Genomic DNA, 14,225 nt, shown 5'->3' on the forward strand with positions numbered 1-14,225 from the left:
GGAAGTCAGGTGACGTGGGAAAGGGAGCTTGTGCCCCTGAGCGCTTTCACTGCAATAACTGGGAATAAAATACCTGGGCCAGATCCTCGGCTGGTGTAAATGGCGTCGCTGCCTTGAGCTCAGTGGTGCTATCCTGAAGAGCGGACTCCAAAGTCTGTAGAATGGGATTGACTTTGTGTTCATATCAGAGTCAATGTAGCAACCGGATAAAAACACACAAAACTGGCCTCCGGATCACGTTTGCATTGCCGGTACTCTAGCTGGCTTGCTTGATCCCTTTTAGCACATGAAACAGCTATGCACTAGCAGGGGAGTGGATTGGAGGATCGAATAAGTCTCTTCTGATTTATTTACTTCCTCTTCTTTCTCCACCGTGTGTCTGTTCCCTCTCTTCCAGTCAGCAATATTTTGCTGTATGCCCCTGTTTGGGGATTTTGGCTGCTAGCGAGAACAGAGTGACCAAAAGCAGGAAGTAGCTTTTACAACTCATGGGCGCTTGTTTTATTAGTACGAAAAGATATATTATTAGATCATGGGTAATGAGATGTTTATAATGATGTAACTACCATTGTGCCTAGTAAGCAATGCCAGCCATTTAAGAGATCTTTTTCTGTTGCAGAGATATCTTACCAGGTGCCAAATGTGACTACACTGTACAGGTACAATTAAGGTAAGAGGTGGAACATTTGTATGTCCTCTTGATCTGAAAAGTGAATGACCAAAACCCTTTTCTTTGAGCTACTGTTTTGGCTGTAACATCATAATTTTGGGGAATCAGGCCTTAGCATTCAGTGATTTGGGTTTGCATATCTAAAAGCTCGTCGAATTCTGAAACTTTAGGTGCTGTGTTGAGATGAAGATCTTTAGATCAGCATGGCTTGTTCTGAGAAGAGGCAGCCAGGGTCAGACACTAAACCAGGCAGAGTCATCGTGAGACTCCAAAAAACTGAGTGCATGCTCTCTCTGCTTTTCCTCCTTAATGTTCCACGCTGCAGCCGGCTGGCAAAATCGTCATGGACTGCCATGGGAGTTCTGCCTGATGACGATCCAATCCTGCTCTTTTTAACCAGCTTTTATGTTTCTATAGACCTGATCTGCTCCTTTTTCATCTTTCCTTTTTTAAACACTTTTTAAAAGGGTTTTTTCTTTTTAAAGGGTCGCTATTAAAAGTGCAGCAGGAAGCAAAACACGTAGCTTACCTTAAAACTTGCAATATTCTGTTCACAACTCCTCCGTGCTGTTTCTAAACTATCTTGCATTTTTGTAAAGTGCCTGTTGTTTTAAATATCCCAAAGTGCTTCACGAGCTATACTTTGGAAATTGTGGCAGCCAGCTATGGGGTGTTGACCCTGCATTAACAAGCTAATGAGCGACGTCCCTCCGATTAGAGGCTCTCTAACCTCCTTTTTCCTGCTCTGTTTGCTCCATTCTTGTACATAAACAGTACTGTGAAACATACTGGCCTCTTGCTGTCTGAAATGAGTTAAGGAGAAAGACTCTTGTAAATTTCACCTGTGTGACTGAGACAAGCATTGTATGTTGGTGGGTAGAAACCTCACCTGTATTTAACTCACCGGAGCAGGATTATTTATTTATTTTTGGCCTACCAGTCTCAACCAGCACCCCCTTCATATTTTTTAGGGGTACAATATCTTCCATTAGTGTCGAAAGAAGCCTTTGTACAACCTCTGTGGTGTTTGAATGCTTCTCTTTTGCTATAGAGAGAACTGTTGCCTTTAGTTGGCAAACTTTAATGTTGGAGTTAGGAATGAGAATTGTATCATAGGAGCCCCATCTGGGCCCAACTTTCTCAGACGTGCCTCACCTTGAAAACTTCCCATGCTTCAGTACAAGAGAGAGAAGTCTAACCCCTATTTTATCCTTCTCTTTGTCTGGACTGCAGTGGGATAGGTTAGAAAACAACCGGCACAGATTCTGACATGCTAGTGCCAAGGATCTGTATCAGTGTGACGCCAGGGCTTGTCCTAACAAAAAGCAGACCAGTGTCATATTTGACTCAAGACTGTGTGGCAAGTCTCTGGTTTCAATGTGGGGTGTGGTCTCTCTTTGGCAGTGCAGCTTAATTTGAAACCAAATAAAATGCACGATCGTCTGATTAAATGGGATTAGAATTTGAATGCGATCCCATTCTGGGTTTCTCTTGCTGACATCTTTATGCCTGTTGAAGGCAATTGTAAGATATTAAGTGGTGGTAGATGAGCATTGAAAAAATATAAGGGCTGGCCTACACTGGGAATTTACATCAGCATAGCTATGTCTCTTGGGGGTTTGAAAAATACACACCCCTGAGAGCAGAGGGTTGGACTAGATGACCTCCTGAGGTCCCTTCCAACCCTGATATTCTATGATTATGCCGACGTAACCTCCATGTAGACATTGCTAGGTCGATGGAAGAATTCTTCGTCAGCCTAGCTACCTCCTCTCTGGAAGGTGGATTACCCACATAGATAGGAGGACCCCTCCCATTGGCATAGGTAGTGTCTACACTGCAGCACTACAGTGACGCAATTGCAGTGGTTTAAGTGTAGACACACCCTAAGTAATAACTAATCTCTCCTCCTGCTGCAAGATTTACATTCAGATAGATGTAATTCCATTTTAGTTCCTAAGAGGGTTGTAAATTATTTTTAAATGACTTTAAATTCTGTTTCAGAGTAGCAGCTGTGTTAGTCGCCATCAGCAAAGCTTATGCTCTAATAAATTTGTTAGTCTCTAAGGTGCCACAAGTACTCCTGTTCTTTTTTCAAAATTCTGTAGCTCCTTTCCCCTGGAAGCGCCGGGTAATTTATAGATGCTGCACCGCTGAAGAGCGCTCCTCTCTGGGATGGAGGGCAGCAACCATATGGCACCAAGCATGCTTCTTAACAGCTGGTTGTGTGGGAATTTTAACTGTGAGAACAAGGCAAATTCAACTTTCTCTTACTAAAGTCACAGACAGGGCATCATTCAAAATATCCCCCCCACATGGGAAACTGAATGGAGCTCAGTTTATCTGCCATGGAAGGCTGACAGGCTTAAGACACCATGCCTTGACTTTAAACTTTAGGTTCTGGGGATTTTCGTTTTTTCAGACCAGATCACTGATCGCCCCCACCTAGGACATGCATGGTGCACACTAGTAATTGGTTTTAGTTGCTGTCATCTATGGAACTTGCATTTGGAACCAATAGATTTTCTGTGTGGAGTGTGTAGAATATATTTGTTGTATGTGTGACATTTTTGTGTACTCACATGTATTCCAGACATTGATATGTTTGGCTTGAAAAATGTTCTCTCTCTAAAGAAAAGTTTTAGCTGCCATTTTGTGTGAGTATCACCACTCACTTGCCAGTTTCTCCCTCCTGCTTCTTAGGTTTTGCTTGTGTGAAACCAGCTGTCCCCAAGAAGATTATTTCCCTCCTAATTTATTTGTCAAGGTCAATGGAAAACTCTGCCCTCTGCCTGTGAGTAAATCTCGTTCCTTGCTTATGGGGGGGCAAATTCTGCCCTCATGTATGCAACCACAACTCCCGCAAAGCTTTGTGGGAGCTATGCATATATATCAGAGATTCAAAGTTGGCTCTAAGAACTGAATGGTGCCATTAGGATGTCATACTGATCTTGTTACATGCTGGTGAACTGGTTTAGAAGGAATAACTTACCCAAACTTTTGCCCGTTCCCCTAATTGAACACTAAGGCTTTGTCTATACTTACGCGCTGGTTCGGCGGCAGGCAATCGAACTTCTGGGTTCGATTTATCGCGTCTTGTCTGGACGCGATAAATCGAACTCAGAAGTGCTCCCCGTCGACTCCGGTAATCCTGCTCGCCGCGAGGAGTACGCGGAGTCGACGGGGGAGCCTGCCTGCCGGGTCTGGACGGCGGTAAGTTCGAACTAAGGTACATCGACTTCAGCTACGTTATTCACGTAGCTGAAGTTGCGTACCTTAGTTTGATTTGGGGGTTTAGTGTAGACCAAGCCTAAGCTACTTGGTTATAACTTGTACTGTGAAGGCAGAAGTGCCAGTATAGCGTAAGAACAGGTTTCAGAGTAGCAGCCATGTTGTAGTCCACGAAAGCTTATGCTCTAATAAATTTGTTAGTCTCTAAGGTGCCACAAGTACTCCTGTTCTAATAGCGTAAGAGAAGCTGATCTTGCAGTAATTCAACCGGACCCAAAATGAGAATTAACAGAATTCTCACTTGAGAACCTGAACTGCTTATGAGATTTCTGGCCTAGTTCAGTAGGTCCAAGTGGGGATGATAAGCACTGGGGCCAGGATTTTCAGAGGGGGAGGGTGGTTTGTTGTTTAAGCTCCCATCTTTAGATGCCTTAAATGGGTCTGATTTTCAGAAAGCCCAGAACCACTCGCTTTCTGAAAATCAGGCTCCGTTAAGGAGTTTCAGGTTTGTCCCATGAAAACTTTGGCTGTTCCTCTGAACCGAGCCTTTCTGAGGTTAGTCTGTCACCACCTTCATATCCCAGTTTGTTGACCTCCATTAATATTATGGCTTGGAAGTGGCCTCTTCGTAATTAAGGTTGAGTCCTTATAAAGTTTTATTTTAGTACCCTTATTATTCTGGGCTTGGAAAACTCCTTTGGCCTGGAAGTTGCCAGATTTCCCCCGCTGCAGTGCTGAAGGTCCAGGGTTCAAAGCCCTCTTGATGACGTAGAATAGGGGAATTTGGTTTTATTTTTCCTCTTAAAAAAAACAAAACAAAAGAACCAAAACCTAGGAAATTACAGACAAAAAGCTCTGTTAAAAGATTATTTCGGTTTCAAAACCAAGCATTTGAAAGGAATGAAATGCTGCCTTTACAGTCACCTGTGCAACCTTCAGCTTCCTCTGCCGAGACAAGAAACACCTCTTTTGTGTCCAAACTAAATAACCTTGTAGAAAGCCTGCAAGAAAGCTGCAGCCAGAACTGTTTGCTTAAAAGAAAACACTTTGTGCCCGTCAGTATTGGAGGAGGGCTTGGAGTCCATTGTGAAATTAAAACGGATCGTAGACTATGAAACTGGCTCCAATTTCATGTTGTATTGGCTGTGGTTAAAATTCCATTGGTTTGCCTCCAGGGTTCTGATTGTTCAGGTGTTGCGCAGGTGGGGAGGGGGACCTCAGGATAAAGCCAGCTATAAAAGAGTAGGGTTTGCAATGTCTCATACAGGGTATTGACCCTATAAGGAAACTTGGTTGATCTCAAATAAGTTTCCTTGCCTTTGCAGGGCTATCTGCCGCCCACTAAAAACGGTGTGGAGCCAAAACGACCGAGCCGTCCCATCAATATCACTCCTTTGGTGCGGCTTTCGGCAACTGTTCCCAATACGATCGTCGTGAATTGGTCCTCCGAGTTCGGCAGGGTAAGTGACGTGAAGCACAGCAGGCGCTGAGCCTTTTTAAGGCAAAGGATTTCTCCCGGGCAAGTAGAACCTATGGCCTCCTAAGTCTTCGTAATTGTCCTTGTGCTGCACACCGTAGCAACTCAGAACTGCATGGTGACTGCAGGGAGAGAGCGCTGGACCTCCTGCTCTGAAAGCATGGACTCCTACTACTTGAGCTAAGAGAGACTCTCCATTAGCTATTAGCAGCAGAAAGCTTATGACACACAGATCAGCCATTCTGATTACATCCAATAGAGGGTAGTAGTGTGGCACTATGATAAATGTGGGAATTTTGGTAGTATATGTATTATCCCTGTGCATGCCTCAGTTGCCCTCTGGTCTTTGCCTTGCTATACACTGAGTGTAAAGGGAGGGGATGAGGTGTTTGACTCACGCAGCAGCCTGGCTGGAGACCAGTGTCCTTGACCAACTGAATAAAGTCTACACATGTGAACAAAGGATCCTTAGAGACATTGCAAACCCCAATGGCCAGGACAGTCACACCTTGTAACCAACAGCCGAGAAGAAGATTTCCCTCTACCTCTCCGCAGGGAAGCAGAGCAAAGATCCCAGGCTGGGGAACAAAGTGGAAAGGTGTCAGGTGTTTGGGGTAAGAGCAGAGTTAGGGTTCTGACCTGGGACTTCACTAAAAGGTTCAGCAAGGTTGATCTAATTTTTAAGTGTCGACCAGGTCTGAGAGAGAGAGTCAGGATGGATTCTACAGGAGCTTGGCTGGGTGAAGTCCTGGCATTGGCCAGTCTGAACTTTTGCTTCCCTGCTAACCTTAGGACTTTCCGATTCTGTAGGCCAGGTGACTAATAAACTGTTACCTTGTTTTGAAAAGGCTCCCTGGTGTCACTGCAATAACTTCCTGAGAGCATGGCACCCTGAAGGGGTCGCGCAAGTCTCCCACAGGAGTCTGGCTTGGCTGGACTGGCTGCAGGGAGCCCCAGAGAGACACAGGGAGTGCTGGGACCCAAAGGCCCAGTTTTGGAGTCATGGAAGCCACAGGCCTGCCCCTGTAGAATTATGGATCCTTGGGGTCCGGCACACTAAAGGGGTCACACACAAGAGACTGGTTACAGGCTGGGGCGTAGGCCAGACACTTGATCCATGACAGCTGGTGGGAGAAGGGCAGATTCTGAATGCCAACAGGAGTATTTTGCAATAAGTGACGTGCAGCAGTAAAAACAAGGTTAGTCAAAGAAAACAGCAGAAAATAGCGTATAACCACCTCCCTAAGAACATCACAGAGCTGTGCAGGGAGAGAGAGGTAAGCACTGGGAAGTTAAACCAGGCACAGCTGATTGCGGGGCTGGGCAAGGTGAGGAGGCCAGGAGCAGAGGTCCAGACCTAGGCAGGAGTCTGAGGATGGCAGAGGCGGTAGTCACAGCTTCTGCAGCGGCAGCTGGACATCTGCAGGGCTCAGTTCCCCAGCTCTGGAGTTGGAGTGGCAGAAGCTAGGGCTGGACGCAGAAAGGCTCCGGATGGAGGAACTGAGGCTGGAGATCGAGGTCCAGTTACTAGAGGATTGTGAAACAGGATGTGGAAAAGCAGTTGAATGAAAGACAAAAAGGAACAGTAAGTGGGGAGAGACTGTAGGATGCCCGCCCTGCAGGGGGCATAGGTGCTAAATTATTGGTCCCATTCCAGGAAGTGGTGGGGGGAAGAGATGTCTACCTCCCCACCGTTGAGAAAGTTTGTGAGTTGAACCAAATTCCCCCTGCACACTGGCTGCATAGTGTCACTCCCTTCCTGGGTCCCCAAACCACTGAGACATATAGCCAAGTGGACTGGGCTGACGCTGGGAACTATGAACCGTTCAAGAGAGCCTTATTGCATGTGTTTGACTTAACACCTGAGGCCTACGAGAAAAGGTTTCGGGGTGTGTAAAAGAACAAGGGGGTGATGTACATGGAGGTTGGCACCTTGATAGCCAATTGTTCCCACAGTGGGGTAAAGGGGCCAGAGTCCCCACTCTGGAATCTTTGTATGAGGAGTTTAGAGCAATTGTGTGAAATGTGTCCCCTGGAGCTTGTGTGTGGTTAGCGGATTGGACACCTAGAATTCACGTAGTGTGGGCCAGTTGGCAGATCAATTTGTAGACAGTAGGCCCAGCGACCAAAGGGGAGTGGCCTAAAGCATGGGTCCCCTTGTGGGAGCTCCCCAAAAGTTGGATTTCAATAACTCCAAAGCGGGTCGGGGAGGGACAGCTGGTCCCAGTAGACCCCTGCCAAGGGACCACAGAGACCTGAGGTGCAACACCTGAAAAGGAGCCAGGCCTCCCCCTGCAGGGCTAGCGTGGGAGCGCACAAGATTTTTTTGTGGAAAGAGCCTATATTTGCGTGGGCCTGTACAGACATTAAGGAAGGTGTTATACAGGTACAAAGTGTCACTAGTAGTTGTTAAAAATCCCTTTTTACAGCACTGTACAGTTCATAGAATCATAGAATATCAGAGTTGGAAGGGACCTCAAGAGGTCATCTAGTCCAACCCCCTGCTCAAAGCAGGACCAATTCCCAGCTAAATCATCCCAGCCAGGGCTTTGTCAAGCCGGGCCTTAAAAACCTCCAAGGAAGGAGACTCCACCACCTCCCTAGGTAATGCATTCCAGTGTTTCACCACCCTCCTAGTGAAATATCACCACCCTCCTAGTGAAATAACCAGTTACTCCAGGCTTTGCAAACAGAGACAAGCCCTCTTCCCCAGCAGTTTGCTTTGCAGGCTAGAAGGCCTAACGTCAGTCTTTCTGTCAATAGAACTACTCTCTGTCAGTTTACCTGGTGAAACAGCTGACTTCAGTCACACTGCTACAGAAGCTAAGAGCCAAGGGCATTCGGAACCCAGACCACTCCCGGGCCCTGAGTGAGTAGCTGCTCCTTTACGTTTTTTAACCGTTTGTTACACGATCTCTAGCTGAATAGGTCTGAATCCTACTACAGCAAACTAGGTAAGCCCCAATTCCCATACGCCCTCTTGCAAACACACATACGCATAAGGTTACACATTTTTATGAAAAGCATGAACTGCCGTCGAAAACAAAGATACCGGAGTTGAGTGGAGGGAAGGGGTTATACTGCGGGGCTGCTGGTAACATCACGGGACGAGCTCCACGTAAAAATTCACAAGGCTGCCCTCCTCCTTTCAAGCTCTCCTTAAAACCCCTCTGTGCTGTAATGTCTGTCCAACACTTAACAATGATTAGGCAGCTGGCGGTAGCGTGTTCCCTTTGTCTGTCGTTTCTGCCGGTTGTTTCCTCTTCAAGGTAGGTTTTAAGATCTTTTTTGTGATATGCCCAAGGGAGCCCTGATTGGGTCCTCTAGGGTCTAATACAATAGAAATGATGTGTTTGCTACCAGAAACACTTCCTAGATAGCTAACTTCATACTATAAGATATATAATCTTAAAAATATCACTAGCACTTTTAATAGACCTGAGAAACTTTTTTCCTTTCAGTCAAAGAAAAATTAACAGCTGATCCGGACAGCGAGATAGCGACAACGAGCTTACGGGTTTCTCTCATGTGTCCGGTGGGTTCTATACGAGTTCTCTGTGCTTCAACATCCACTTGGTGTTTGCTTAAAAATGTCATGCGGGAACAGCAAAACTAATGCTGCTGTTGCGGTTTTATAAAAGGTTCTCCTCCTTGGGAGTCTTTTTATTAAACCAGCCCCTTTTCCCCATGCGTAAAAATTGGCTGGAAATGCTGATCCGAACTTTTCAGCGTATACACCCATACGTATATAGTATTTTCTGGGCGTAGCCTAAACTGGGTGATACTGACTAAGGCTGTGTAAAGTTTTCCACCTTCACCAGTTAGGATGTATGTGTGGGGTGGGAGATCCAAGGAGGTTCAGCTTTCCCGTCCATGGTGAAGCCTTAGTTGATGCTACGTCACATACCCCTCCTGGGCACGTTCAGTGAAAGGACCAGAATAGGAAAAAATGGGACTTGTTGGTTTCTCCTGGTGCCCCGTGGAAGCACTTTGTATCAAACCGTGTTAATTTCTCCTTTCTCTGTCTTCCAGCTGGGTAAGATGAGGCTAATAGTGCCCTGCCGAGCCATTACCTGCACCCACCTCCAGTGCTTTGACGCGGCGCTCTACCTTCAGATGAATGAGAAGAAACCTACATGGACCTGCCCTGTGTGTGATAAGAAAGCCCCCTATGACAGCCTGATCATTGATGGGTAAGACGAGTAGGTTTCTGGGTCCAAGACCAGCCTGGAAACTCTTTTTAGGCTAATCCCTTAATGTTGGTATGTACAGACAGTCCCTGCCTTGAACAACTTTAGTCTAACGCTCCCACTCATTCCACATAGACCAGCCTGACTCCTGGTCAGTACTGGCCTGAGCTGGACTTGGAAATGTAATTCTCTATATTTCATTTACCAGTCCCCTGAGCCCATCAAGTCTGTACCATGAGCCCCCCTCATGTCTGTACCATCAACACCCAAGCGTTCAGGGCCAGGCAGGCTCCCTCAGAGGTGCGGATCTTTTCATGGACGGCTTTTTTCAGCTTATGCTCTTGCTCAATTGTGTGACAGGTTGTTCATGGAAATCCTCAACTCGTGCACGGACTGTGATGAGATCCAGTTCATGGAAGATGGCTCCTGGTGTCCCATGAAGCCCAAGAAAGAAAACCAGGAGGTGTGCCCGACATCTACGTACAATGGGATTGAGGGTACGGGAGCTACGGGCACCATCTCTTTAAAAATGTCTTGCTTTTCCATAGCACCTTTCTCTGGAAGGGTCCAAAGCATTTCAGATACTTGAAATACGATCTGTATATGCGGGTCGCTGCACCACTGAAGTGCAGCCAAGAAACACGGCAGGTGTTTAACAAGGCACAGCAGTGCTACATAACCGCTTACGATGGGAAAGGAAGAAGAATCCCATGTCCAGTTGAAACTGCAGAGGGTAATTCTAGCTAGGCTGAAAGCAAGTACTAGAGCTGAAATTTAGTGAGGACGCCAGCGTTAATACTCTGTTATAAAAAGGGATGACACTTTTACTATGAGGCTTAATGTTATTTGAGATCCTCGGGTGGAAGCTGCTTTGTGGGGCAATGATTTGCCTTCAGCTACCTTGGCCAACTGTAGCTTCTTGCTTCCCCTCTCTCTGCAGCCAGCTCCCTTTACACCGTGGGCTCCGACGGAAAGCACTCCTTGGAGAGCAAAAAGCAAGTGGAGGTCATCGACCTCACGCTGGACAGCTCATCAGATGAAGAGGAGCCTCCTATCAAGAAACAGTGTCCTGTCTCCACTGTGGCCATCCCGTCAGCAGTAGGGCCCAAGGGGTAGGACACGTCTTATAAACCCTTTCTGGGTTTTCCTCTTTACTCTCTTTCCTGCATGCTGCAGACGTCACAGTAACAAGGAGAGGCAGCTTGTCCCAGTCATAGAAAATGTATTGGACCAGGCCAGTGGTCTCGGTAGTCCTGTGTCTGGAAGTCTATACAGGACACTTGGGGAAAGCAAACTCTCCACCCTCGCAGTAATACACATTGCCAGTTGTATTGATACCATAGTATAAGGGGATGGGAGGCACATCTCCGCTTGACCCTGGGCCATGATCAGAGCGTTCCCTGAAGCATGGGGATCGATAACGTGTGTCACTTTCTTAGATACTGTTTTCATTTATGTGATTCCTTTTTTTAATTCCCAAAGTGTGACGTCTCACTAACTCGGTGTAGCCCTCATTGTATTTGAGTTTCACGATCGCTTCATGTTGAACTGGTGCCCACTCAGGTATAGCAGAGTGTTTGGGGAATTGTACTGATTTTCAGAGGCCTGGAATATGTAGCATGGGCATGACAACTTTGGTGGTTTATTTGCTGGCTTGACTAATGGACAAACACGCAGGAGTTTTGCATCAACTTTTGTGCATATAATTTCTGTGTAGAGCAGGACAGACGGTGCTTTTCCCTTGTCTGGTTTCCAAATGTCAGAAACCATTTGAGAGAGAAATTGATTTGGGCACTGTCCTGTCTCCGTGGCACGGGTGTTGTTCCCCTCCTTGGTCAGTCCTGTGTGCCCCTGGGAGGGGTGCATGCCTCACACTTTGAGAAACACTATCTGATGGGATTGTGGCTTATATTGCTTCTTCAGCAGCAGCAGGATCAGCCCCTGTATGATGAAGGGGCCCTTGTGCCTGTCACTTAAAACATGTCTACACTGGTATAAAAAAAAAAATAATAATTTCCCACAGCAGTGAGTCTCCGAGCTCGGATCAACTGACTGTGGATGGTGCTGTGGGGCTACAAGTAGGAGTGTAGCCGATCCCACTTGGGCTGGAGCCCGGGCTCTGAAACCTGTCCCCCTCTTGCTGGGTGACAGAGCCTGGGCCCCACCTGAGCAGGAACATCTACACTGCTGTATTTGACCTGATAGCACAAACCCCGCAAGTCTGAGTCAGTTGACCCAGGCTCTAAGACTTGCAGCTGTGGTGGTGGTGATGATTTTTACAGTGTAGACGTACCCGTAGTCTATCTGGCCCAGATCCACAAAGGTATTGAAATCAGTGGAAGATCCTTTGCAGATCTGGGCCTCAGTTTCTCCATCATTAAAACAGGAAGAATGATACTGACAACAAGCAATGGATAAGAGCAGGGTGGTGGGATCCTCCTCTGTACAATGGGGATAAATAACATTTCCCTATCTCACAGGGGAGTTGGAAGGATAAACACTAAAGGTTGTGAGGCACTCAGGTACTGCCGTAATGGAGGCTATAGAAGTACCTTAGATCCAAGTCAGATTTTTTTGTAAGTGATTTTTATTTTAGCCGTGTATCTTTAAACAGGTGACCTCGTGTTCTTTCTCTTGCTAGTAATATTTGGCTTTTATATAGCGCTTTCCATCCGTAGACTTCAGAATATGCTTTCCACTAGAGATCAGTGGCATTATCCCCATTTTACAGATTGGGAAACAGAGGCACAGATTGGGGAAGTGATTTGCCCAAGGTCACCCAGCAGGCCAGTGACAGAGCCGGGTATAGAACCCTGGTCTCCTGAGTCCCAGTCCAGTGCTCTGCCCACTGCATGACACTGGCTCCCCTCTATGCACAAGCTGAGGGCATGGGTAGGACAGCCGATAATGGTTCTGGGAACATGCCGTGACCAGGATGGAGGCACCCCACAAGAGTGCAGCTAGTCACTGATAAGCTCTGACACCTGAAGCTGAGGCCTAACGGGGCTGGGTGTTCAGGACAGTTGGTGACGCTGCATCAGTCTCATTTCCCATGATGGGGTGGGGCCTGCTGCTTGGTGTCCAGTATTGTCTCTTGGGGTTTCTTCCTGGTGCTTCACTGGCCCTGACTTAAAGGGCAGGCTGCTGGTGTGTTTCACATCCGGAGTTGTGATCGCTTTGCTCTGCCTTATTGGGTTTCTGTTCCATTTCAGGGTGTTAAATGTTGATCACCAGCCATCCTCGGTGCTTCGAAGTCCTCCCATGGCAGCTATCGGCAGCGACTATCTCTCCAGCCTCCCGATCCCTGAATACCATCCTTCCTACCAGGTGCCATCAGAGATTCAAGGTAAGGAGAGCAGCGCTTTCCAAATCACCTATTCGGGCAACTGTACCAGTTTACCAGACCGAGACCTCAGCTGTAGCAACCAGCGCCCGTGGCCTCCCAATCAGTTACGTATGATCTAACCCACAAAGGCACTTGGGCCGCTCTTTCGCCCAGCCTTGTAAGGCTTGGAGCAGCCTCATGACCGTTGCCAATCAGAGCACAGATAGTTGAATGGCAGATTTCGCTTAGCCAGGGAGCAGGAGCCTGAAGTACCAGCCCTGGTGCGCGATTTCTGCAGACCTGCAGGTGAGCTCCTTAGTGAGGCAGAATAAATTGAAAGCTGATTGTTAGTAACAGAGGATGGAGAAGACCTACCCATTAGCTGGCCTAGTGGCTAATACTTTTCATGACCAGAGACTTCCATTCCTGGTCTTGCTCCCGTGGCTGCCATAAGGGGAAATGGAGGCAGCCAGCTCCACCCTGGAAGAGTGGAGAGATGTGTGTCATTCAGTTGCAACCTCCTCAGGCCTGATCTAAGATTGCAAGGCAATAGTTCACTGCTCTAGAAAACCGCTTCCTGTCATCTGAATCTCTCCAAATGCTTCACAAAAATCACTCGCCGTGCCCCACTGAAGGAGACCTTAACATTCCAACTTTACAGATGGGGACAGAGAGAGGGAGAAAGTGACTTGCCCTGAGGTCACACAGCAAGTCAGTGGCAGAGACCGGACGAGCAGTGTTCTAATTTCCAGTCCCCCACACAGCCCACTGGGCACACTCCCTCCTCCTTGGCTGGTGGAACCCTTGCACAGTAACAGGCCGATGGCCTGTTAGGAAGCTTTGATAAACTAGCTGATTCCTAGCTGTCTGGCATCAGCACATGGGTGTCCATTTCGGGTTGTACAAAAAATGTCATTTCATTCTGTTGGAATCACAGGAGGGATCTGAACCCACGTCTCCTCCCTCCTGGGTGAGGCCTTACTCGCCGGCCTAGAGAGTCGCTCTCTCTTTGGCCCAATGAATATTTAATAGTTTATGCGAAGTGGAACAGTTGCAACAGAAAAGACCGAGGGCAGCCCACCCCAGAGTAGTCTGTGTAGCACAGTGGGTGGGGTGTTCACCAGGGAGGGGGTCAATCTGAGCTCAAATCTCTGCTCCAGAGTCATGATTCCGTCTCCCCCATCCCAGGCAACAGTTTCGGGTTGACCGAAACTACATTTTTTTGGCAACAAAAAAAACCCCCTCTTCACCCAGCTCTAGCCTTGAGCTTTGTGACACTAAGGACCTAGGGTGCATTTTGCAAGAAAAATGTTGTCAACACCAGCATCTGGG

General features: G+C 47.3%; 1 protein-coding gene across 8 annotated transcripts in view; it reads left to right on the forward strand.

The window, feature by feature from the left end:
- The window catches only part of PIAS3 (protein inhibitor of activated STAT 3), a 38,820-nt gene that overhangs the window by 19,337 nt on the left and 5,258 nt on the right, over window positions 1–14,225 (forward strand). For all 8 annotated transcript variants that reach the window (XM_054010518.1, XM_054010517.1, XM_054010513.1 and 5 more), the window contains 9 exons: window positions 620–670; window positions 3,374–3,464; window positions 5,227–5,361; window positions 8,142–8,247; window positions 8,840–8,913; window positions 9,411–9,571; window positions 9,929–10,065; window positions 10,509–10,680; window positions 12,781–12,914. In XM_054010518.1, coding sequence (XP_053866493.1) covers window positions 620–670; window positions 3,374–3,464; window positions 5,227–5,361; window positions 8,142–8,247; window positions 8,840–8,913; window positions 9,411–9,571; window positions 9,929–10,065; window positions 10,509–10,680; window positions 12,781–12,914 — 1,061 coding nt within the window. The remainder of the gene's footprint in view (window positions 1–619; window positions 671–3,373; window positions 3,465–5,226; window positions 5,362–8,141; window positions 8,248–8,839; window positions 8,914–9,410; window positions 9,572–9,928; window positions 10,066–10,508; window positions 10,681–12,780; window positions 12,915–14,225) is intronic.

This window comes from Malaclemys terrapin, chromosome 21, assembly GCF_027887155.1.
Source record: "Malaclemys terrapin pileata isolate rMalTer1 chromosome 21, rMalTer1.hap1, whole genome shotgun sequence".
Taxonomy (NCBI): Eukaryota; Metazoa; Chordata; order Testudines; family Emydidae; genus Malaclemys; species Malaclemys terrapin.